General features: G+C 40.7%; 2 protein-coding genes across 9 annotated transcripts in view; one reads left to right on the top strand and one right to left on the bottom strand.

Moving 5' to 3' along the window:
• The window catches only part of LOC145502927 (hemicentin-1-like), a 70,664-nt gene extending 58,978 nt beyond the window's left edge, over positions 1-11,686 (top strand). For 7 of the 8 annotated variants that reach the window (XM_081482336.1, XM_081482331.1, XM_081482339.1 and 4 more), the window contains 11 exons: positions 550-831; positions 1,441-1,728; positions 1,988-2,293; positions 2,720-2,790; positions 3,495-3,839; positions 5,481-5,700; positions 6,434-6,733; positions 7,357-7,482; positions 7,728-7,907; positions 8,330-8,467; positions 9,560-11,686. In XM_081482336.1, coding sequence (XP_081338462.1) covers positions 550-831; positions 1,441-1,728; positions 1,988-2,293; positions 2,720-2,790; positions 3,495-3,839; positions 5,481-5,700; positions 6,434-6,733; positions 7,357-7,482; positions 7,728-7,907; positions 8,330-8,467; positions 9,560-9,807 — 2,504 coding nt within the window. In that variant the 3' untranslated portion in view covers positions 9,808-11,686. The remainder of the gene's footprint in view (positions 1-549; positions 832-1,440; positions 1,729-1,987; positions 2,294-2,719; positions 2,791-3,494; positions 3,840-5,480; positions 5,701-6,433; positions 6,734-7,356; positions 7,483-7,727; positions 7,908-8,329; positions 8,468-9,559) is intronic. The other variant, XM_081482335.1, reaches the window with a different exon arrangement.
• Positions 11,687-12,026: 340 nt separating this feature from the next.
• Positions 12,027-24,995, bottom strand: part of LOC145502929 (fibronectin type III domain-containing protein-like) — a 27,357-nt gene continuing 14,388 nt past the window's right edge. The window contains exons 10-20 of the mRNA XM_081482340.1: positions 23,548-23,838; positions 21,513-21,821; positions 20,734-20,804; positions 19,578-19,925; positions 19,052-19,277; positions 17,764-18,063; positions 17,283-17,405; positions 16,553-16,726; positions 15,694-15,825; positions 15,147-15,225; positions 12,027-14,444 (exon numbers count right to left, since the gene is read on the bottom strand). Of these exons, the coding sequence (XP_081338466.1) occupies positions 14,246-14,444; positions 15,147-15,225; positions 15,694-15,825; positions 16,553-16,726; positions 17,283-17,405; positions 17,764-18,063; positions 19,052-19,277; positions 19,578-19,925; positions 20,734-20,804; positions 21,513-21,821; positions 23,548-23,838 (2,252 nt within the window). The 3' untranslated portion in view covers positions 12,027-14,245. The remainder of the gene's footprint in view (positions 14,445-15,146; positions 15,226-15,693; positions 15,826-16,552; positions 16,727-17,282; positions 17,406-17,763; positions 18,064-19,051; positions 19,278-19,577; positions 19,926-20,733; positions 20,805-21,512; positions 21,822-23,547; positions 23,839-24,995) is intronic.

Below are 24,995 nucleotides of genomic sequence, written 5' to 3'. Positions count from 1 at the left end.
CCTTTTTGCGTATAAACGCTCTTTGGACCCTACGAGTCACTCTCACACTGGATATAGTAATCCTCCTCTGTTGCAGGAGCCATTCAGCTACAATACAATACCACGACACAGCGTATTAATTTTACGTCTTGAATAACTTTTACAACCACTTGACTTGTACTTCGTTAAAGCCAACCTCGTTCCCAGGGTAGGGCAGGAAGATGAGACCCTGGGAACGAAGTTGCGTAAGAGCCAGTAAGGCAACACATCAACCACTTACAAAATATAAGGTAAAGTTACGTTCATTGGATTGTTTACATTCTCTTGTTTACTATTGTGGAAAACGTTTTCGGTTGGTTTGGATGAAGAATTGTTGAATATCCATCAACCATGCCGTTTATATCGAAAATAGTTAAAAATGCTCAAAGGGGACACAACAAAATTAACAATTTCGAATAGTTCGAAGTGATTATCAACCAAACCAACAAAAAAAACCCGGGTTTTTTGAACCACACTTAAATGGTTGATATGAATAGAACATTAATAACATGACTACGCTTCTCTTCGCAGCCTGGAAACCATCCTTCTTAGGTGTTGGATTTGGTCCTTTTTACCTGTTTAAGGAGAGCCAGGCTCGGTTACCTTGCAAACCTCTGGGAGAACCTCAGCCATCAGTAAAATGGTTCAAAGACGGTACAGCGGTAAGTTATGGGCAGAACTCGAGCTACAAACTAGAAGCAGATGGTACTCTAGTCATAACCAAAGTGACAGATGATGATGGTGGTATATACACTTGTATGGCTCAGAACTACTTGGGAAAAGCAAATGCAACAGCTCCTGGGATTTTGCTTGGTAAGAGAAACTGTGTTGAAAAGGCTTAAAGTTATTTTTATCTTAAACCTGTGTTAATAGCGCATATTTCTAGTTTCCTAACTAAGTTGGTAAACGAATAGCTTAAGCAAACACATTATCAGGGCTCGCGAGTGGTTCTTCCAAAACCATGGGTCTCGCAAAATTTTCGTCTAATTTCACGGATCTCGCAGTCTCGTTTTTTAAAGGGTTATGTGTGTCTCATAGTCTAGGTGTTTTCACAAAGCTGTCTCGGAGTCTCGATTTTTTGCCAGGCTACGACAGTCTCGAAGTACCAATTTGTTTATTGTTTTTTTTTTCTTTTTTTGTTTATAAAACCCTTTGAAGTCTCTGTGTCGGAACTGGAGAAGTAAAAATGTCTCGACACGCAAAGAAAAACGCCAGTCTCGCCATCTCTCAAAGTCTTGCTTTTACCATTCACCACCCGTATTATCAGTTTCAACAGGCAATGGAAAACCGAAAATCAAAACTAAGGCTCGTTTGCAGTCAGTCATTTGTTTTGTAATCATTGCTTCATGAGATACAACAAAATTAACTATGAATGTAGTTACCTTATTCTTTGACAATTTTCTTTGGTTTACATTAAAACAGAGAGGACAAAGATTGTTGTCAAACCACAAAACAGAACAGTTACCAAGGGTACACGTGTGACTCTACAGTGCAGAGCCACTGCGGATCCCTCGTTAGAACTAAGATACATCTGGAGAAAGGACGGTGCTGATATTGTTTATGAGTCAAACGTTCAGTTGTTGGAAGAGGACAGAGTGATAAACATACCAGACATAACTGCTGAAGAGGCCGGTGTTTACACCTGCATTGTGTTCACACCGGATCCCAAAGGATCGGAAGACACTGCGTCCGCCATTGTTTCAATACAAGGTAGTGTGAATAAGTTCATGGTGTGATGTAGAGAATGCGCTTGCTGTCTACACAGATTCTCTTAGATGTGCTACAGTGAATTTAGGCTATGTTGGTTTTGGATCAATCGTTTTCGCCGAATTACGTTGACCAAAAAAAAAAAAAAATTGGTGCTAGCCTAATTAAAGTTAACGTGGCAATGATTTTGACATGAAATTGATCCATTTTACCGTTTGTCTCCATGCATATATTAAAACATTTATTTCATTTCCCTTCTCAGGTGCCCCACCTCCCCCACGTGACCTTCAAATAACAGACTGCTACAACAGGAAGACTAACCTTTCCTGGAGTCCTGTAGTCTCTAATGACACTCGCGTTACTCACTACCTGATTGACCAGGAATCCGATCACAAATCGAGTGTCTTCAAACTCGTGTACAATGTCACCAGCCCTAATATTACGTCAGTTACCTTAAACCTGCCTGGTTGGGCTACTTTGCGTTTCCGTATAAGGGCTGTGAGCAGCTTTGGACCAAGTCGCCCCAGTATACCTACAGCAGAAGGCATCTGCACGACTTCAGTTGGATGTGAGTTTCTTGTAACCGTTGAAAATGGCACGTGATATACACACACGTACCACTAATTCAAATATAGAGTACGAAGTTTTCCGAAAACTATCCGAAGATTTTTCGGACGTCATTCAACGTATAATCGGGACTTAGTCGTTACCAAACGTGGCATCGTAAATAATTTAGCGCGAAAACGTGGTATCTTACATTTTACAGTGTTCAGTACAATATGATTTTTCTTAGCAGAAAGAGAAATCTTTGCAATTTACTTTTCATCAGGTTCATTCCAAGAATCAAACTGTCTTGTCTTTTGATGAAGCTGCTTCTCGTAAATGTAACTCTTTTTAGTTCATAGTTTTATAGTTAGTTACCTTATTGGTTAATGTTTGTTGTTTCAGCTCAAAATAATTGATGAATTAATCACTTAACCAATTTCATTGACAGTCCCAGAGAAATATCCTGCTAATCTACGAGGTGTGCCTGTGAAGGCAAATGAGCTGTCCATCACCTGGACCGTGAGTACAATAACTCCAGTATAAAGATAAACTAGATATTCTTACCGACCAGATGGGAATAAATTAAACTCGTGTAAAAAATCGTTAATATACAAAACATTCTATTTAAAACAAAAATTCCGTTAGCATTGAATTAGTAATGAGCTTTTGAAAATCTTGTTTTTGTTGTTATTGTTTTTAAATGGTGCGGTTGTAGACATTGTTACACTGGACAAGATGTCGTATTCTGAGTACATTCGTCCTCGAAAGTGAGGGGGGTTAGTAAAGTGCACTAAAGTACAACCTTCATTAAAATATCCTTAATTTATCTTCATAGACGGTAGCTCAGAAGAAGAAGGGAAGTCAGGGTTAGCACTTTCTCTCTCCAGATAGCTAGCCTAAGAGAAAATTCTCTTGGAATAGGGCGTGCACCCCCACTCCAAAAGAGCTTCCTCACGGGCGGTCCCCCAGGGGGTAGGGTGGAAAGAGAAATGTTAAACCTGTGAGCAAACTCACCTTTGAGTCGTACACGCAAGCGAGAAACGAGTCGGCAAGCGAAGCGATCGGGCCGGAGGAGTCTGGTGCGGAAGCGTGTTCCCTGGACGTAAGGGTGCCAACATGTTAAAATTATTCAACACTATAGGCGTTGTATATTTCAGCAATGAAGAGTTGACGCAGTTCTCTGGGCGCTCTTCTCAGTCGCTCACTTCCTTTTGTTCTTCTAGCCTATGCCCAAGGAAGATTGGAATGCTCCCGGCTGCTATTACATACTGAAATACAGGAAAGTCAATGGCATTTTAGAGGACTGGATTGAGGAAAAAATCGGTGATTCAAAAGTCGGGGTGTTTGCATTGTCCGATCCCGGTTATTACCAGAAGTGGGAGTTTACAATTAACGCCGGTAATCACGAGGGACTAGGACCTGTCAGTCCTGTTATCAGATCGTATTCTGGTCAGAATCCTCCCGCTGTTAAACCGGAAAACCCTCAAGTAGGAACAGTAACAGACAGCAATGTCACACTGTTCTGGGAACCTGTTGCAGTCAAACAAGGAAGTGTTGATGGATACAAGGTGAACTCTTTAAGTCTGAAAACTTCCAGAATTAAAGGTTACAAAGTTTCCTAGTGTTTTATTAGGAAAGCATCAGGTGATGTTATACATGAGCCGATTTTTTTTCACGCCGATTTTTAATGTATGTTACGCGAGACAACTTTTCACACAACTTTGTTGCGGCAACGGTATGTTACTCAAGACGATTTTTTATTGCAACATGCAAAATTCGGGCAACAATATTGCAATTTTTTGAATTGCAACATGTCGCCGCAACGAAATGTTGCGTTAAAAGTCACCCTGTGCGCCATGCAATCGTGTCGTGTAACATCATCTATAAGTGAACTTTATATAGCCAGTGAACGTTTTTATTAATTTTTAATATATTTTGTCCTGGCTACGGTTCTTCTATTTTTATACCTGAACATTCTACTCAATTGCTTTCATTTATGTTTCATCCGCAGAATATACAGAGCGGTTTTCACGTTAGTGACAAAAGTATATCGCGTTTTATTTGGTTTTATTTCGCGTTTTTATTTCTGCTCGATTGGCTTAAAAAAACTCGCGCTACTTTTTCATTCAATCAGAAGTAAAACCAAAATGAATCATAACTCGCTCGCACTCGATTTCCCGCGCCGCTTCGCGTGAGCTACATACATTTGCTTCGAGTTTTGATTGGTTCACTGTATTGTCCGTGTCCTTTGTTATTGGTTAGAGTGATAACTTTTGGTTTTGGCTTCACAACACTCAGCTGAAAACTGCCCTAGATGTTCACATCACAAGGCGGTAAAATTTCGCCACATAAGTTCGGAGCAAAGGAAAAACTCAGTCTTCAGTATCAAGGCACTGTGAATTATATTAGCTAATAACATCATCGCATCCTCAAAAAACAAAACACTGAAACTGATGCTGCCATTAGGAGGCAGTGTGGCCCAGTTGTCAGGGCGCCGGGCTCCCGGAGGTCGCGGATTCAAGTCCACTTAGTCGGAGTTGTTTCTCGGAAGACCCTGTTCAACTCCTCGGTCATGCTTGTAAATAGCCGACTGGCCTGCCTCCCGCCAGTTGGGTCTTGAAGCCTATTTTGTTTGAAAGAATGAAAGATGCGAATGCAGCCATAACACTACTGGAAAAATGACCAGAAAAAATTTCAGGCTCTGAACGGGATTCGAACCCACGACTTTGCGTTACCGGTGCAATGCTCTACCAACTGAGCTATCAAAGCCACATGAGAGCGGTCGTGTGTGAGTTCGGCCTTATATGTTCAGTGGACGTAACACTCGGCTCAAGCATATGAACTGCATGGAATTCATATGCGACCGCTCTCATGTGGCTTTGATAGCTCAGTTGGTAGAGCATTGCACCGGTAACGCAAAGGTCGTGGGTTCGAATCCCGTTCAGAGCCTGAAATTTTTTCAGGTCATTTTTCCAGTAGTGTTATGGCTGCATTCGCATCTTTCATTCTTTCATTTAGTTGCTACTGTTGGACATCTATTTCCGTGGAATCCCTATTTTGTGTATTTGATATATTTGTTTCCTTCAGTTAAGTGGCATGCCGGTGAACTAGTTACGTGTAGCTAAGCGCATTGACCACACAACAAAATTTGAATTTGAATTTTGAATATTGAATAATGTTTCGAAATATTTTTTGTCCTACTTTGGTAGATTTATTACTGGGGTGAAAGTCTTTCAGTCAGCATCAGAAGAAAAAGACGTGATGTACCCAGCTCGGCTAATTCTCTGAAGGTTCTTGGAGGCGATACTCGACAAGCTACCCTTACTGGTCTCAAACCATACGCCAACTATAATGTGGTCGTGAAAGCTTTTAACTCCGCTGGTGAAGGCCCTGAAAGCGTTGCAATGTCCTTTGAAACTTTGGAGGGTGGTAAGCGAATACCTATTGCTTGAAGGTCAAAATAGGTCAAAATACTGAACGGACCAAAACAATCTGAAAGGTAGCAATGCAGTGAACTAATCATTAGTTTTGTCAGACGGTCAGACAGACAGACTGACACTGTGACAGTGACTGACTCACTGACTGACAGAGTGACTGACTGACAGACAGACAGACAGACAGACTGACCGATTGACTCACTGACAGAAAGACAGACAAAGACAGATAGACAGACGAACTGACAGACAGGGTGACTGGCTGACGGACAGACAGAAGGACTAACTGACTGACTGATAGATTGACTGACAGAGAGACTGGCTGACAGACAGACTGACTGACTGGCTAGCTGACAGAAAGACGGACAAAGACAGACAGAAAGACAAACTGACAGACAGAGAAATTGGCAAACAGACAGACAGACTAACTTACTGACTGACTGATAGACAGATTGACTGGGAAAGTGACCGGCTGACTGATGGACTGATTAACTGGCTGGCAAACTGATCAGGTGATTGACTAATTGATTGATTGAACCAATCACGAGTACAAGTGTGCTTTTGTTAGCTGTATCGAATTGTTTTTGAAAGCTTCATAAAACCTCTTTTAAATATTTACCATGATAAATGATAGAAGAAATTTAACACAAAAGTCAGTCAAAGCTAATGAAGCCAAACACAAGATGTGATTCACATTTACTCAAATATGCTATCTGATTTACTATCAGTACCAGGCCCTCCATCAAACGTAAAAATATTTCCATTCGGAGAATACCTACTGGTCACGTGGACACCGCCCAAGGAGCCCAACGGGATCATTACGAACTACCAAGTGGGGTCCGCTGAGTACAGTGCGTTATCGCCCAAGAGTGTGGTAGTTACCATGGAGACAGTACAACCCAATGTATATAAGAAATTGTTGGGTAATGAGAGATTTGAAACAAGCTATGTTGTGGAATTACGAGCGAGAACGTCGAAGGGCTGGGGTACCAGCTTAAGAACAACTACAACAACTATAAAAAAATCAGGTGAGAAGTTTTAAGCGAAAGACTACCTACGTCATGACATACCGCAAGATTTAAAAGCGTAACCTTTTTTTAATTCCAATTGCGCAACTTTTCCGTAGATCGAGAAAAAAAAAAGTCCCGTTTGTGCGGTTTGATCATTCGTTTCAAATAGACTGGTCCCCAACTGAATCAAAACTCCGTGATGTATTGTTTGGAATCCACATTTCTATGGCGTTTTGGCGTCTTCAGCATAACCCTTTCTCGAACGTGTGAAACACTTTAACATGTTCAAACAGTCTTAAGAGACTATGAGGAGGATCTTTCTTGTTCCCGACTGTTTTTCTCCTGGGATCTGTGGAAAATATGGCAAGGTTTTAGCCAACTCGACAGCTAAGTATTCTGCGAACAATTTCGCAGGATAATTCTTAGATGTCCGTTGTGGGATGTTACTAAAACTGGTAACGGGGAACCGGGAACGGGGAACCGGGAACGGGAGTCTGGGAACGAATGTACAGCGGTACCCCGCCTAAGAATTCAACATGGCAGACAAAGGAAAAGAAAAGGGAAGAATTTGGGGAAATGTAAGGAAGTGTTACGGTTCCCCGTTACCAGTTTTAGTAACATCCGTCCGTTGTCTTTCACAGCTCCTGCTAAGCCAGAAAAACCCACTGTAGTCGTAACAGGAGAACCGGGCGCGTTTAATGTGACGTACAACTTTGGTGTCGGAGGTGGATGGACACACGAGTTCAAAGTTTTATACAAAAAGAAAGGTGAGAATAATAATAATAATAGCAATGATAATAATGATAACGATAACGATAACAGTAATGACTCAACAATCCTTTTAACCAAAGAGACATTTCCTATTGGATCCTGCTAAATACGAAATAATTCACTGACCACGAAGAACGATAAGAACACAAGACCTAGTTACCTTAGTTATCAACCGTTTTAACACTGTTCAATAATGACGTAAAATCCCCTTCAGAGAGATTCTTTTCTTTTCATTTTACAGGAGAAGGAGAACAATTTCAGGAAACTGCATGGGTGGATCATTTCCGCATGCAGTCTACTGTAATCAAAGATCTGGACTTTGCCGCGCTGTATGAAATCAAGACTATTGGTAAAAACACTGTCGGAACAAGTCCAGAAAGTAACATCACTGAAGCTTTTGTAGCGGGCGACCCTGTTGTCGGTAAGCTGTTTAAAAAAGTGGTCGTAGCCAGTTTGAACCGGAGCATCCTAGCGTTTTGGCAGCATTAAATGAATGTTTCAGGGATTTTCATGCTAGCTGCTGGCCGGTAATGCCACAAATGTTTAATCGAAAATAAATTTGAAATGTAAATCACGCGCGAGTAAGTGCGAGGTGAGTCACGTGCACGCGCGTGTGAAAGAATCCCGTTCGAGGAATGGCAATCCAAGTTATTATATTTGACAGGCATGCAAGAGACAGTAATTCAAAGTGTTCGCATCCATGATCGCCGGAATAAAAAAATACGCGGACCTACACACTCGAGTATTGCTTCAGTGGCTACACCTAAATCTTTCGAAATCTTCCTTGGAATAGTTCATAATACCGCCTGAATCAAACCTAATTTTGTTATGACTGAATTTCAGGTAAAGCTGTTGGCTCACCGATGTATGAGTCTGATTGGTTCATCACACTCATCATTGTCTCAGGCTGCGTTTTTCTTCTTTTGGTGATTGTTGTTCTGGTTAAACGTCACAGACGAAGGCGTAGCTTGAATTTTAGAGGTAAGGAGTTGCCCTGATCTAATCGTTACTTCTCTTTACATTGTCCTGGACGGAGTCATATTGTATTGTTTTGCATTTTCTGACGAGACACTTTACCGTCCCAGTGTCTCCCTACCCAAAGATATAAATGGGTACGGTCGAATTTAATGCTGGAGGGGGGGGGGGGGGGGAGGGGAGGTCGCCTTGCGATAGACTTGCTCCCATCCAGGGTGGACTAGAAATACCGTTAGTTATTTCATGTCGCGGAAACGGAGTTGGTATCTGATTGAATTAGGTATGTTATGACAATCCAACAGCTGATTAACTCGGATAATAACATTCTGCGCCAGCTTCGAGGTCAGTTTAGAAGAAGTTCTTCACACATGCATTATTCTTACCACAGCTATAACGCTAAAGCAAAGTGCAAGCAGGATGACAACACTCTAACATTATAATTACATTGTAATAAGACCCGATCTGCTCTAAAAGTAGATAATAATTTGGGGTTTGGGGGAATACGGGAACATGATCATTTATTTCAAGGGGACAAGGGATATTTTGGGATTAATTTGAGGGAGCAAGGGATATTAAACGATTAAAGGAAAGTTTGACGAAACATGGGAACAATGGAACTGGAGAAATTTAGTAAACCCTTTGGCATGGTTGGCAAAAAAAACTTCAATCATACGCAGAGATACGTAAGACTACGAGTACGGTGGAGATTCAATAGCAAGTTTTCAGTGAATAAGCTTACATAGAAAGCATATCGCCCTCATTATCTTAACAGTGAAGATGTCTTTACTGTTTGTGAGAAGTAGGATTGATAATTTAAAATTGTCTGCCATTGATAAGTTTGTCATTTTGTTATTTTACAATTTTGACTTACCTTTTGCGAACTTTCTTTGATTTTCGCCACAACAACTTTTTGGCAAAATCTCGGATTATAAAGTCGCGGCTACCACATTTTTCCCGCCAAAATGACACCCGCGCACTCTTTCCTAGATCTCATGAGGAACAACGTTTAAGTACCACGAAGAGATATCGTTCTATATTACAGAAATTATCATACATACAAGGGGCTGTGATTAACGTATTATTTTGTGATATTAACAGTTGCCGAACACGAGAAGGAAATTGAAAATGAAAAAGAAAAAGAAAAAGAGATCCCTGCCCGTGTCGACTTCAAACCGCGCGAGGACTGGAGAGGAAGACTGGAGGAGGCCGACCGCGAGAGTCACGACAGCCTGGATGAGTATGGTAGAACGGACGCACATTTCACAGAAGACGGTTCCTTTGTAGGTGAAATTAGCATTGATAAGCAGGAACCTTCACAAGAAGAGGTTAAACATCCAGTTGTGTAGCAGAGGTCCATAGGAAAGTGTTCCCTTGATCTCAGTTCTGTGAAGGCTGACGACAGTGTGGCGTTCAAAAAAAATACATTTTTCGTTCTTTGATAATTGCTAGCTTTTCGCTGCGAACTTTTTGCTCAGAATTTTATTTCATTGTATCTTTTTTTCGCTGTCTTTATTTGCCTATCCTCTCTCGCAATACTTCTCTAAAACGACTCAATCAACAGCCAAGGTAGCTTGTCACTCAAAACCTTAGAGATGCGTTACGTGACGATAGAAATTAGCTTAGAAGTGCTGTCTGCAGCTGAGTAATTTAATGAGGACTCTTTCTATATTGTTGTAGTCGTACAAGTTGAGGCAAAATATGAAGACTACACGTATCCCATAAAAGCGTTGTAAAACTGTTTTTCAATCTCGTTGTTTTAAGATTAAAATGCAAATCGTTTTAAGAATTTTCTCAGCCAGGGAAACAAGTGCGTTTACGAAAACCTTTATCGATGTGCTCGAAGGGGTTCCCATTCTTATTAACCAATCAGAAATAGGACGAGCACACTCGAGGGATATCCGAACGTTGACACGTCAGTTTGCCGCCATTGAGTATACGTTTTGTTGCTAGGCAACTACGCCGAAAACTGCGGGCTCAGTTAATTCTCGGAGACGGTTCTGACTTGTAAAGGAACTTGTTTCCTAGACTGTATTTAGTCTGTAGTGCATTACTTAGGAGCGAGATAATCTTTCCTGTTTGATCACCATGCAAATATACACTAACATTAGCGTCCTGTTCACACTAAATCTTAAACATATTTAAAATGTTTTATGTTGAAATAGCTTGCAATGAAGATCGCCGCACTGCTGCTACGTAACAAAGTTTTGGATTAATTTTGAGCAACTTTTCGACATTTTTTTGACAACTTTCTGATGGCCTTAGTTTCAAATGGCCAATCAAAATGCAGAAACTCCGAGACGACATATCAAACGGAGAGTGTCGCCTTACATTTCAATAAGAGAGGATAAAGGGTAGGATAATACAGGACTAATGTCCAAGGTAGCCCTCTCCAGGTATTTAATTAGATCATTCCCGGTTTCAGAAATTCGAAGAAGGCCTGGAAGTAGCCAAACCAGAGACACGGATTTTGCTTACGTGGACAGCCCGTGACTTTTCACGCATTTTCACCCCCCAAGAAAACATGCAACACGCATGCAACGCACGTGGTAACAACCGCAGGAGAACTGGATACCAGATCTAAAAATAACTTGAGAACAAGGCCTATGTGGATGGTTACCTCTGTTACCCTTCATTCTCTCTTGATTTCGACTATCTGTTCTTAAATGCGTACCTCTGTAGTAGATTTAGGTTATCTTTGCTTTGAAGTTGTAAATTTGTCGCCTTTCAATTGCAATGCTTTACCAAGATAGTCGCTTAGCGCAAAGAAATGTTACTTGTATACTGTCTGTTAGACAGTGTATTAGGCTTTTGCTCAGGGTTGGACTGAAGCTCTTTACCCCCGGAGGGTCTCCCATATAAAAGGGCGAGAGTGCTAGTCGTACCTTCGAGCCGAAAACAATATGACAGGAGACAATGTTCTTCTAGAATTGGTACCTCTTAGAGGTGAAAAAAAAAATTAGGCCACGCCCTAAAAACAGGATCTTGGCACCTCTTAGGGGTTCTTTTCCAAATTTCCAACGAGCAGCTCGGTCCTTTTTATATAGGAGTTCCCTTGGGTCTCAACCCTATGTTCCGAATAGCTAAATTACTCGCTGTTTTATTCGCTGAATTCGCTTTAATGAGAACCCCAAGAATAATTGTTCTTGCCGGCAATGAGTGGCTTTTTCGCATCACTTATTAAGCTTAGCAGTGCATCTTACGTAATAAAGGTTACCGTTTGCTGAATTATCATCTTTTCTGTGACTTGCTAAACAGTGAGGAAACTTGATCACCCACCAATTGTTACAACTAAATCTCCAGAGAACTAATCAGAAACGCGGATTTCATTACAGAAAAGCGCTTAGTAAAACCTATAATTCTTTCGGAAAGTATTCCCTTCATCCGGCGTTGCAATGTTTAGCCTCGTTATCTCGAAACTCCCCGCCATAGTGGACTCAAATCATTCATCTTTGGAAATGCTTTTCAGCCATCAACTATGGGCTAACTCGTACTTTTTTTTCGTTTCCCTCGAGAGTTCGAGAGTACGGGCTTGGCTTTATAATGTAAGTCAGGTGGACGAAACATTCTTCGCTAGCAGCTTTATTTCTACAAATATCAAACTAACCATTGTAAAATAAAATGTACATCCAACACTACCAGTAGAAGAGTAAAACTACCTTTGAGTAACCGCAGCCTTTGGAGAAATGGGTTGGGTGAAGACCGAGTCTAGACTAGCCTCCTGCGCAGAAGCTCTTTGGACTCGTCACGCAACCTCGTGACGAGTCCAAAGAATGTCTGCGTATGAGGCTAGTCTCGACAAATTCGACCGGGAATTACATTCGGTGCGCGGTGGGGGTGGGGAATTCAGGGGAACGGAGGGGGTCCTGGAGGGGGTAAACATGCATACAGGTTGCTGCTGCTTTGGGTGGACGTACGAACCCAGTACCTTTCAAGGACCGCTACGCTATATCTACAAGTGTTAAAAAAAATTACGTGGTACATTATGTGTTTAGCTACATTAGTGCATCTATTAGGAAGCTTCTCGCAGCTAGTTGTGAAGTTTATTTTGCGTTACTATTACGTGCAAGCCTAGTCTCATTGATAGCTATAAAAACGGAACTAGAACCGAGTTCCCAAGTACCACAAATGTTCGTGGGAGACCTGGGTATAAACCAAAACGTAAATATGTTTAAGATGATCTGAAGAGCTTCCATCGTTTTCGATTTAATTTCGCTGTACATGTCTAAAAAGCAGTTTTAAAGAATTTTTTTTTCTTTTTAATAGTATATACCAATGTCCAAAAAGTTACAGAATCGCCAGTACATTACCTCTTCTAAAGGCCACTGATGAAAAAAACGTATTGAAAATTAAATGTAAACACAACTTCGCCAGTGAGCGACTACAAAATACCTCACAAATTTGTGATTTACGAAACGACAGCAGGAGACATTTCACCAGAACTAATTCTACCTTTTCATTACTATGAGAAGAAACCGTTACTTATGTATAACGTTACCTAAGTATGAACAAATTATAACAAAACTGCTGTAAGAAATGTTTGTTTCCATCGGGAAACGCCCTTTTTTGCGTTTAAAGTTACTTACTACGGGCCTGAGAATGAGGGAATTCAAATTCATCCTAAAAAGGACCAACTCTTGGGTATTTCCCTTCTGTTTTTAAGTTACGTCGAACCTAACAGACGATTAACTCTTAATTTTTTAGATTGCAGAACTTTTCATCTTTTAGGAATTTGTTGAGTGAAACGCCGTTCTCCAAAAGGACCTGGCACGAGCGAAAAAATTACGAGTAGTACTGGGGAGAGACGCTAATTCATTGCTTGAGCAAAATGAAAAAGTAAAGCTTGTTGATCATGATCCACTTAAGATTTACCACTCAACTCAGATCATGCCGATTTGATGGAAATTCGACAGATATGACATGGGGAGACAAAATCATTTTGGATTGATGGATACGGACCTAGTTGTAAAGCTTGCTCTTTTTAGCGAGCCATTTCAAGGGCGAGACTAGAATGATTCGCCGAGGTTTCAGCCAGGGACCCAATTTATGATCTTAACTCGGACTAACTAAATCAAAAGCTACCGAAATCTTGCACTAAACAGTACGAAGAGTAAAATCAAAAATAAATAATACACGTATGTGTGATTCATAAATTGACTTGTTCGAGTCAAAGCTCAATTTCCGACAACTCTCGATGAACACGACCGCGGAGAGAACCGTGGTGAGACAACGGTGAAATTGCGGTACACGCGCGGTTCTAGTGCAGTTCGAATGCGTTGAACGCAACAACCATAGTTTAACCTGGGCTTATACTTCGCTACAACTAGTTCTTATATACAATCTTAATTAAGAATTCACGACGAAAACCCTATTTTCCTTGCAATAAATCGCAAGCAGATACCGTGGCACTAAAAAAAGCAACGCCGTCGTGTAACGCAGTTTACGCCGCCATCTGCCATATTTTTTCCGTGTCTCTTCCTGATCAGCTTTTCCGGTGAAGTTTGATAAGAACAACTCTAATTTATCACTCTACTTAACAACAACTTTTTAGTGGGAGACTTTTTTTTTCTAGCTTTACCTCAGGATTATAACCGTTGACTGTCTTGGCTCATTCTCCCTTAACGCAGGCTTTTGTCTAACACAACAATTACGATTAGCTAACTGGCTGGTGTTTCTTCTCTTTAGGCAAGCAGTTTGCTTGGTACACTGATCAGCACTCTTAAGCTAACAAGCTGCACTCAACTTCTTACAGCCGTCAAACTACAGTGGTACATTAAAACATGGCCCTTAAACGAAGGTAGCAAATGCGGACTGGTCCTTTTCGTCGGGGGCTGTCTTCTTCTCGTCGCCATATTCCTCTATAAAGGAGCCGTCCTCGTTGAACTGTGGCCCCTCCCCATAATCGTCGAGGCTGTCCCGGTCGCTCTCCCCACTCTTTTTGTCCAATGAACCCTGACTGGGGTAGGGTGGGGGGTTCTCTTGAGCACTAGAGAAACAACACAGCCGACATCAGCAAGGCGTTTGTAGCCACAACCGTCACTTAACACGCTAAAGACAAACTACTCTATTTAGTGTTGGCTCTCGCTACCGACATTAACATAAATGCAAGCGCAATCATAAATTCTTGAAGAACGAATACATTCCATCTTCTTACCTCGCCCTCACACTGGACATATGCACAAACATGAAGAACAATAAAATTATTAGTTCTCCCTTCCTAGTGTTGACCCATATGTGGCTGCTATCCTTGTTAATCTTAAACTCATGTTGCTAATGAAAACAAACTTTTTGCCACAAAATCTCAGAGGTACACGGTGTTTGAGCCAAGTAGACATCTGACGTAATGCGGACATCTTTAAGGGAGCAGTAGGTGTCACAGTGGTGAGAGCACTCGACTTCCACTAATGTAACCCGGGTTCGATTCTGGCCTTGTGCCATATGTGGGTTGAGTTTGTTGCAGGTTCTCGCCTTGCTCTGAGGGTTTTCTCCGTGTACTCCAGTTTTCCTCCCTCCACAAAAACCAACATCTCCAAATTACAATTCGACCAGGATAGAAGACCCGCATGAAAACCAGCTAAGGCTGATGTGCAATTCATGTTTTAATTTACTTTGTGTTTCTGTGGTATTAAACGAGTTTCACCGTATCAAAATCATAAGGAAAAATTAGATATTGATAACAACTGCTTACCCGTTGTTGAAAGGACCTTCTTCTTCATCATATGGCTCGTGATCTATGAGCGCCGCTCTCTTCCTCTCACGTTTACCAACTATACAGAAACAATACATGGTTAAATTACGAAATTCTTACTTTAAGTCAGAAGATGAAAGGTGTTTGTGTGACCATATGAAAGCTATTGAGCAGTACTTTCATGTGGTACTGTTTATTGTGCTGTACAAGATGGTTCTGGTCTATGGATGAAACCCTAGTGTGTGAGCATTCATTATGTCGGACGTGGATGTAACGTATGGAACCCTAGTGATTGGTCTTTTCAATGACACCTTTTAAGTGGTAATAGTGGTGTTCATTATAAGGTCTTTTCCCCTACATATTTCAGCCAAAAAAAAAATTAATTCAAGATCCGAGCCACTTAAAGGCCTGTAGCCAGCAAGTTTCTCTTTTCTTTAGATGCCATCACTTTTCTGCAGTCAATACAGGGTTCGCACCTAACAAGTCACTTGTTTCCCCACCTGCGAGTGACAGTATTGCCAGTCTGATATAATATTTATTGACTTACCAGGATATTTTGCACCACGGTGTCTGGTGTAGAGAACAAATATGATCAGCACCAGGAGCAGGAGGGCGACCAGAACCAGCAGCGCAATAAACCAAGCACTCTTGTGTATGGGAGTAGTAGCACGCTGGCCAGCTGTAATGACAAAGAGAAAACATCAGGTCTGATGTCATATTCAGATACAAGAGAAATATTGTGTTAATCAGTTGATGATGACAAAGCTTCATTAGCCAGTTCCAGGCTCTTGGTCAGTAGGAATGATTAAAGAAGCAAGCGTGCGATGAGTTGGGTCTGAGACTCTGCTGGTTGCCTCTCGCTTTTTTGATCGTCTCCACTGGCCGAGAGCCTGGAACAGGCTAAAGCTTCAATAGCCTAAATCTGTATACAGCGTGACTGATGAAATCACAAGTTTGTTAGCAAACATGAACCAGATTGTTTGTAGTTTCCACTACAAAAATTGGTACTTGGAACCCCAGGAGGATGAGCTGCTGTTTAAAACTCTATGTTAGTTAGGTAACCAGACCCTGACCTGAGAATTCAACATCCCATTATAGAGTAGACCACAATTTTTTAGAGAAGAAAAAATAATAAAATATAGATTGTTCCAAAAGCCACACCCAAGTCACACCACACCAAAAACATTTCAGGGATCAAAACAGTCCACTCTGGTTGCCTGGAACAAGTGGTTTTTCCTTTTTCACCCCATGGGAAAGGGAAGGTGAGGCACTGGCTGGATAACTTATGGTATCAAACCAAAAAGTTTAACTACTTCTAGCTGGTTTGGCATTTTGCAAAATACTACATCAGCCGAGCACAAGAGGCAGGTGTATTTCTGGGGGTGGAGGGGGAGGGGTGAACGTACCTGCAACTCCAGGAAGAGGTCTTGCTTCAGTGACATCACTCGGTGGACTCTCTCCTAATGGATTTCTGCCGACAGTCTTGAACTGGTAAAGCTCGTTGTCAAGGTTACCAATGTCTGTGTTCTGGACGTCAAAGTGGTTCACCCAGGATGTGTTTACAAACTCCTCGTCAGGCACTGCAAAATATAACATATTATTGTTATCTAATCACTCTGCAGTGAAACTAAAACAAAATAACTTTTTACTTAGTTCAAGTAAGAAAACACCAGTCATACAGGAGGGGACATCTTGTTTAATGAAGTGATAAAAAAACGGAGATGCTGTCGGGTGACAACTCCTAACGCACCAACTCCTTAAAAATCCACTTCTTAACATAATTACGTAACCTGCATTCCAACAAATCTACCTACCGTCGCACAACTATCTTAAAACAAAATGTGAAAAATTATATTTATACAGTCAAGTCTCAATCTCTACTCTGGGAACTGGAACCAAATCTAGATAATTTGTCTCCTGTTGAGCTCTCTAGCAAAGCTGCAAAGGTTTTCTTTTCAAAGATCACAAGGGAAAGGACAGTGGAGAAGGAGTGCTGACAGAAGGGGTGGGCCAGCTGGGCCAAAGCCAAGGTGCGGCACAAGACAGGGCTGGTTGGAGAGAGAGAGTTGCAAACTTATGTGCCTCCTGGCACACAGAAACAGAGAGCTAAATAACTAATTGATCAAAGAAGCTCACATTTCTTTCTGTACATGACTCTGAATTCATGAGTGTATCCTCCACCGATGTCAAAGTTGTAAATCACGTTGACAGCGTCAACTGCCGTCCCTGTAACAGTCGGCTTCTTTGGCTTAGCAGGAGCTGTAAAACAACAACAATAACAACAACAATGAAATTAATGCCAGACACTATTCCCAGAAAAAAAAATTGATCACAAACGAAAAGGGACATTACAAAAAATTAAAATCATTGCTTCATGACTGGAAGAAATGACAAGAAATACTTTCAATTCCAGGCAAAACTTTTTTTTCTATTTCTCAGACTGCAAAGACCACAGCGCCTACACAACATGTGCCATAAATCAAAGAGAAAAAACAAAGTTCCACAATTTTCCAAAGCTTGGTTTTACGACACTCAATTGAAAACTGCTCTATGATCACATGCTGAAAAGGACCTAATTTGCAGGCAATTGAGTTCACTTTTACATATTAAGACTTACCAGACATTTTAACTGTACTTGTCGTCTTCCTCACGGACTTGCCCCACCCTGGTGCAGTTTTTGCCCGCATTTCAATGACATAGTCTGACAACTCCTTTTGCCCAGACAGCAGGTGCCTACGCTCACCAGCACCCACCTCTGTCATATCCACATTGATATCCTGGAACTGGGAGCCTGTGTACTCGGCAGACCCAACTTGGTACCCCGTAATGACACCATTGGGTTCCTCTGGAGGTTTCCATGTTACAAGGATATACTCCGCAAATGGATACACCTCTATGTCTGATGGAGGTCCAGGAACTAAACAAAAAACAATGACACTGCTTAACAATATGAAGATCTTGACAGTGCTGCATTGCTTACCTCCAGACTTGGTGACATAAAAAGAATCGGGCATTGTTCAAGCACCCAAGAGACCTTTTTTAAGGAAATAATATTCTGTACTCTGGAGAAAGGCTTATGCTCTGGCAGTTGTAGAGAGGTTAAAATTAGAGTGAATGTATGGACTGTCTGCCAGGCGAAAAAAAAAAAAGCAGCCATTGTAGAAAGGTGGCTGTTATTGGAAGTTTGACTGTATTCAGTCACTTACTGTTGGCTTTCGGGAATCTAAGACATCTCAAACTATTTTTGTTTCCCTTTGCAGTTTGAGATGGCAGGATTTAGCCTATTCTTTACAGGAAGATTAGAAGGCTGACTTTCCAACTAAGCTTCCACATACATGTGCATGCATTGCAAATTTAGCGCACAAGTTACACTGTTACCGTTTTTTGGAAATCTAGCATTGAAAACAACGAGTATGACATGTGACTAAATATCATTTAGGCCAATTTAGACTTGAACCAATGTAACCAGTGATTTTTCCCTCGACAGTAGGTGACCTGTGGGGTGGCCCTGAGGGGATTTGGAGTTCATTAGGTGATCTTTGCAAATAATTCATTCGCACAGCTCATGCTAGCATTCATTACCTAATAAAATTCCCCAGTACTACTGGCCTGCAATGTGTGCAAAAAATTACTGCATAATAATTTTATGTTATAATGTGCAGCTCCAGAAAATATCCAATCCATACTCTCCCCACAGAAGGGATTGAAATTTCCAGGGTGGGTGGGGGTGGGGGTTCTCTAAGACCAAAACAGTTAAAGAAATGTATCAAGCTTAATTGGAATTTCCTGATGGTTGGGAAGGGGGGGGGGTCTTGGAAAAAAAATCCCTTCTGTGGGGGAAGTATGGATATTTTCTACTACACAACGTCAGGTAACAAATTCAGAGAAAATCTTCCTTAGCATACCGTCCTCAATTGTATCAAATGTAACCTCGTCACTTGATGGGCCTTCACCACCACTGTTAAATGCCTTGATTGCCAGAGTGTACCCTGTATAAGGTGTGAGTCCATAAACTGTAGCCTCTTTAGTAGTACCTCCAGTTACATTGGTAGACTTTGCGTAGCTTGGAATGGCACGTCTACGTCTCCTCACTGTCTGATCAGTGAGTTTGCTCACACCCCAGTAATAAATCTAGATTGTAAACAAAATTAGGGTTATATACATATGCATGTATACCAAGCAAATCTCCTCAGGGGCTAGCCATTATTTGGTGTCAAGCCCAATACTGTGAACAGTTGATGTTCTTAACACCCTCTCTCCTGAGTACGTGTCCCAACCAATTCAACCTCCTATAGTGTATGTTGTATCTTGCAGCTTATGCTGTCTGTCTCTGCCATTTCAAACACTCTTTTGTTTGTCATTCTTTGCTGCCATCTAATCCTCAGAATAATGGCTAAGTACCACACACTACATTGGCTTCAAGACACTCACCCTGTATCCATCAACACTTCCTCGGGAAGGTACAGGTAAAGGATTCCAAGAAAGTTCAACACTGCGTGCCGTAATTACTCCTATCACTGGATTTCCTGGCTTCCCGTCTGGTTTGTCTTGTCCAGAATATGATTGTTCAGTAGGACTCCAGGGTCCTAGTCCTTCACTGTTCACGGCACGAATCCTAAACTCCCAAAGCTTATAATAACCAGCACCGGGTACAGTGAGTATACCAACAGTACTGTTAAACCTTTCTACTGTCCAGCGATCAGGTGGTTCACCTCCGACTCTTCTGTAATTAAGCTCATACTTGAGTTGCGGTGCATTCCAATCTACCCTTGGCATAGGCTGACAAATCAAAACAGCAAAGAAATCAACTCTGTTTCATGCAGCAAACTGGTCCAAGATGGAAAGCAGAAGCCTGATCAATTAGTTCTCTACGTGGTCAGAATTTAGCAATACTGGTCACTAAGATGCACTGCATCTTCACAAATACTAAAATATTATTACTTTTGGTTAATTGATTTTTCAAAACATCACACAAACAAAATCATTTTCCCTTTATTTTTTTGGCAGACAAATAGACGTTCATGAAAGCAACCTGAAAAATGTAAATAAATACTTCACTTATCAAACCACATATTCTTTATAAAGCATCATAACTTATTGTCTTCCTGTATCATGACACCTTGGCATGTTGTTCAGGGGTTTTCTGCAGCAGGGCAACTGGTTCTCACATTCTGGGAAACTTTTTGAACTGAACTTCTATAAAAGAAAAACTTTCCCTAGATTATCAAACCAGATGGGCAAAATTATCCTTGCAGCTAGTCAATTTGCCCCGTGCCTGGTCCTTAATGGAACCCACGATTGTAACACCTTTAAAAATCAGTAGTCATACCAGCTGAGCTTATCTACACCTGTACCATAGGGGTTTCATTAGGGGCCGGGGGCACCTGGCAAATTGACCGGCTGTGAGGACAATTTTGCCCGACTGGTTTGACCATCTGCACAAAAATTTTTCTTACAAAGAAGTTCAGTTCTGATAGTTTTGCCTGCCTGTGTAAACCAGTTCCTCTCCTGCTGAAGACATTAATGAAACCCCTAACACAGATTAGTAGCTTACAGTATAATTTATATACAATTATTAGTAACTTACAGTCCAGGCAATGTCAAGTTTTTCTGCCTCCTTTGGCACTCCTCGTAAGTTATCAGGGTATTTATCTGGTTCTGGTAACAAAGTAGGAACAATTTCACAATCAATTTCCCCTCACAATTATTTTAAGCCCTTTAAGCCCCTCTGTCAACATAAAACTTCTCCTTAACAGTCTCTGTATTTTTTTTTTTTTTTTACAAAATTATCAGGAGAATTATTTAATCAATCAAAACAATTTCCCAATGCTGATCACTTGATAACTGGGCCTGGGGAAAGCCAAGTTCATGGAGTGGGTAATGTTTTTGCTGTTGTAATTGGTTTTTGGTGAGGCACACCACACAACAAAGCTGCGAGCAAAACAGTCACCTAAACTAAAGGGCTTGGTGGTGGGCTTCTTTAGTAAAAATTTTAGTTCTAAAGACTTAACAGTTTTCAGAGTGAAATAACATTTGTTGTCATGTGTGATAAAAATGCAAACCATTAATCCAGGAGACAACAGATCTGTGTAGAGTTCCATTACCAGTACAGATTTCTCTGGTCAAAAATTGTTATAATCATCACATGCTCTTGGGTAAGGAAAGACTCAATAGCAACAAGAGACTGACTTCTACTTGTTTTAGTGGGGCTCAACAATATTGAACTTGAAACAATGCTGGCCAGCAGTCTCCTCAGCTAATGTGGGGTGGTCTAAGGGATTTTCCAGGGCTCAACAAATTAACAGCTCCCCTGTTTGGCTCTTTGCATACTGTCTCAAAGAAGCCCGGCATTGAATTAAAACTTACTTCCAAGAGAAGTTTTGCAAATCCCTGCCCCTGTTGCTTCACTTGGGCGACTAGGACCAAGTCTGTTTACAGCTCTTAGACGGAAGCGAAGAGTAGCCCAGCCAGTCAGATTTAATGTAACAGAAGTGGCATTAGGGTTTGTGACATTGTAGATCAATTTGAAGACATTGGGTTCATGATTTGATTCTTGTTCCACTAGGAAATGCAAGATGGGTGCATCATTGGAAGCACTGGTAACCCAAGTGAGAGTCGTCGTTCGATTCTGACAGGTGTCTGTTATTGCAAGTTTGGTTGGAGGGAAAGGAACACCTGTGGAACATAATGAATAAGATTATCCAAAACTGAATGTGAATTTAAAAGTCTCATTTACCTACATGTACTTCAGTTCTAAGTAAAGATAAAGCAGTCTCAAACTCATTAATAATTCATTAAGTTTAAACAAAGGAGATCACAACTGTGACATGGTATTTGGATATCTTATCATAATTGGCGTAGATTTTTAGTTTCATTTCTCTGTTTTCTCCTTAGTTTAAGTTTTCATTTAGAAGATATAACACCCAAGACCATGCTTGAACACATTTCCAGACACTTCAAAATTTGTCAAAATACAAAATAATCATGACGATGACGACGACGACGACGACAACGACGACGACGACGACGACGATGACGACGATAAGCATAGGGACAAAGAAAACAATAAAGTACTTCAAGTATTATTTTCTTGATGTACCAAGCACCATCAATAATGGTTTCAGGGCTCTACACTACTGGTAGCCAACTAGCCACAGACTAGTAGAAATTTAGTTTTGGCTAGTAGGTTTTTGATTTCCACTAGCCACTTTGGCTAGTCAACAAAATGAAATTGGCTGAACTAGTTCCTGTCTTCTTCAAGGATGACAAACACAAAATTTACACTTTTCTCGGAAACAATGTCAGAATTTCATTGTGGACATCTCATGGTACCGGGCATGTGCTGTTCAGCATGTATGTCTACTTTTCACCGCGTGGTACGTAAACGGGGAACTGAACATGTTAATTTTGTTGAAAGAAATATTTGACAGACAAGACAGCACACATCAATGCTCTTTTTTGTTACGAAAGTTTTTTATGCGCAAAATGGTGCGGAGCTGTGAAGGGATAACATTTCATTTAGCATGACAATATATGGGTGATTTGTCGTTGTATGTATACTTACAAACTTACCACTACAGAAATAATTAGATGAGAAAGATTTATTTCCTTCGACATTTAAATCAGCTGTTTTTAGCAGTCAAATTTTGCCAATGACAGTTTACAGTATTGTTCAGATAGTTGTTTTGCTTTTGAAACATTTCTATGGTGCCTGTCTGTAAAGAAGTCTCAACAGCTTTTACAGTGATGTCTTGGGGGTCTCGATATTTTTCCAAGTAAGTCTCAGAGAAAAACAGAGTCCTGAAAGTCTTTAAATCGTGAATTTAAGTGTCACAAAATATGCGCACACCCGAACCGCGAAATAAACATGTCGTGAAAATTTCATGTAATAAGGTAGCCAACCTCAACACTTGGCTAGTAAATAAATATTTTTGGCTAGTAACATCTAAGTAATCACTAGCCACTTGGCTAGTAAGTTGAGAAAGTTAGTGTCGAGTCCTGGATTTCTTAAAACATAAGCAGGCGAATATTAATATTAAAAACCGACATTTCGGCGTCATCATGACATCATTCTCAAGGCAAAGTGAATAAATAAGGCAAAGATTTGATTCATATACAGTGTCTACAAATTAGCAGAATTACAAAGGATCACAAGTTCTTCAAGTGAATACCTTTGCATGAATCGAGTCCGCTTACACGTTTACGGATGGTTTAAGTTTTCTTATAAAAAGCATCTCCTTAAGCACCATACTCTCAAAACTGGCATTACAAGAACTGTACAGTTGCTATTTCATGAAGTATTAATGTTTTGAACTTGGGACTGAGAGGTCTGCAAGAGTTGAAAGATCACACTGTAAAATAAAAGATCTCAATCATGTGACACAAGAGAAATCAAACATACCTTGAATATTGATGATAGCAGAGGCACTATCCTCAGATCTTTTTGGTTCAGGTGTATATGCAATACATGTATAAACACCAGCATCCTCGACCTTAATGTTCGAAATTGTCAGAACATTTTTCGACACATCCCACTCAACAACATTTTGGATGTAGTCAATTCTGGCATCATCACGCTTCCAAAAGTATCTAATCTCCAATTCCTTGTCATACTCTGCCCTGCACATTAGGTCAACAGCATCACCTTCTTTCACCAACTTGTCCTCAGGCGTAACCACAATTCTTGTTCTCTCTATGCACATCAATCAAACAAGATCAAAGATTTTAAAGACAGGACTGTTACACTTTGACCAACAGCAATGCAAATCTCAGTAAACATTGCAGCATCTGTCTTGTCCTACAGTTTCTGTTGCTCTTCATCTAATGAGGTCAATCATTTAAGTGACAGTAAAACTACTTTTGACAAACAGCAATACAAATTCTGGTAAACCTTGCAATGCCCATCTTGACCCAAGGTTTCACTAGGCAACGCTGTGCTCTAGATATGCGTAGATGCCACAGGCAACTAATGTTTGCCCTTGGGTGACTGGGAAAACTTACTTTTTTTATATAAGAATAACCTACTTAGCTTTAAAACAAACACCGCTGAACAATGTTAAATGAATCTGAGCTGAGGTATTAGAAGTAAAAAGCCCTTGAAGTGTCTGCTTATTGCAGGTTTTTGCTTCCTTCTCTTTCTCTTACCTGTTATTACAATCTTTAAATCGGCAAGCGAGTGAACGTAACACTTTGGCAAAGGAAAGTGTTGAAAACGTGCCACTCAGTGCAGTAGACCTTCATGTAACGTTACACAAAGTGTCCTCCCCTGGATATTGCATTTTTCTTTTTTTTGGCAACCAAAATTCTTTAATGGCGACCGTTTTACAATTGACGGTCACCAAAGGGCAACGTTTTGAAAAAGTGAGCTTGGAACGCTGGTAGGCGGAAAATTTTGGGACTCAAGCTGGTGTCCACTTAATAAAGGCTGTCCGCTTGATATGGAGTCTGCTTAATACAGGTTTCACTGTAGCACATATTGAATATCTGTATCTCTGTGTGCAAAGTATAACTCTTCTCATCGATACCCTGTATTACTTTATCTCCCAGTTACTCTGCATGTTGTGATTGGTCAATTTAGCAGGCCATACTCTACTGTATGGCCCACTAAAATTTAACACTGTTTTTGTTGCCAAAATGGTTCATAATTTATCACCAAGTGCTCTTGACTTTTATAGCAAGTAAAAGTTTAAAAATTTCTTTTACCTTAAATTACTTGTGTATTAAAATGTGCTAACAACTTAACAATGATTTCAAACTGACTTGTATTACTTTCGACGTGCTTCAGAAATCTGAAGCCGTTCCGCGTGAATAGAAATCGTTCCCGAACCTATCAGACACACAGTAGAGATA

This window comes from Orbicella franksi, chromosome 11 (assembly GCF_964199315.1).
Source record: "Orbicella franksi chromosome 11, jaOrbFran1.1, whole genome shotgun sequence".
Classification (NCBI taxonomy): domain Eukaryota; kingdom Metazoa; phylum Cnidaria; class Anthozoa; order Scleractinia; family Merulinidae; genus Orbicella; species Orbicella franksi.
Note: the sequence above shows the minus strand (reverse complement) of the source record. Positions and strands in the feature narration are given on the sequence as shown.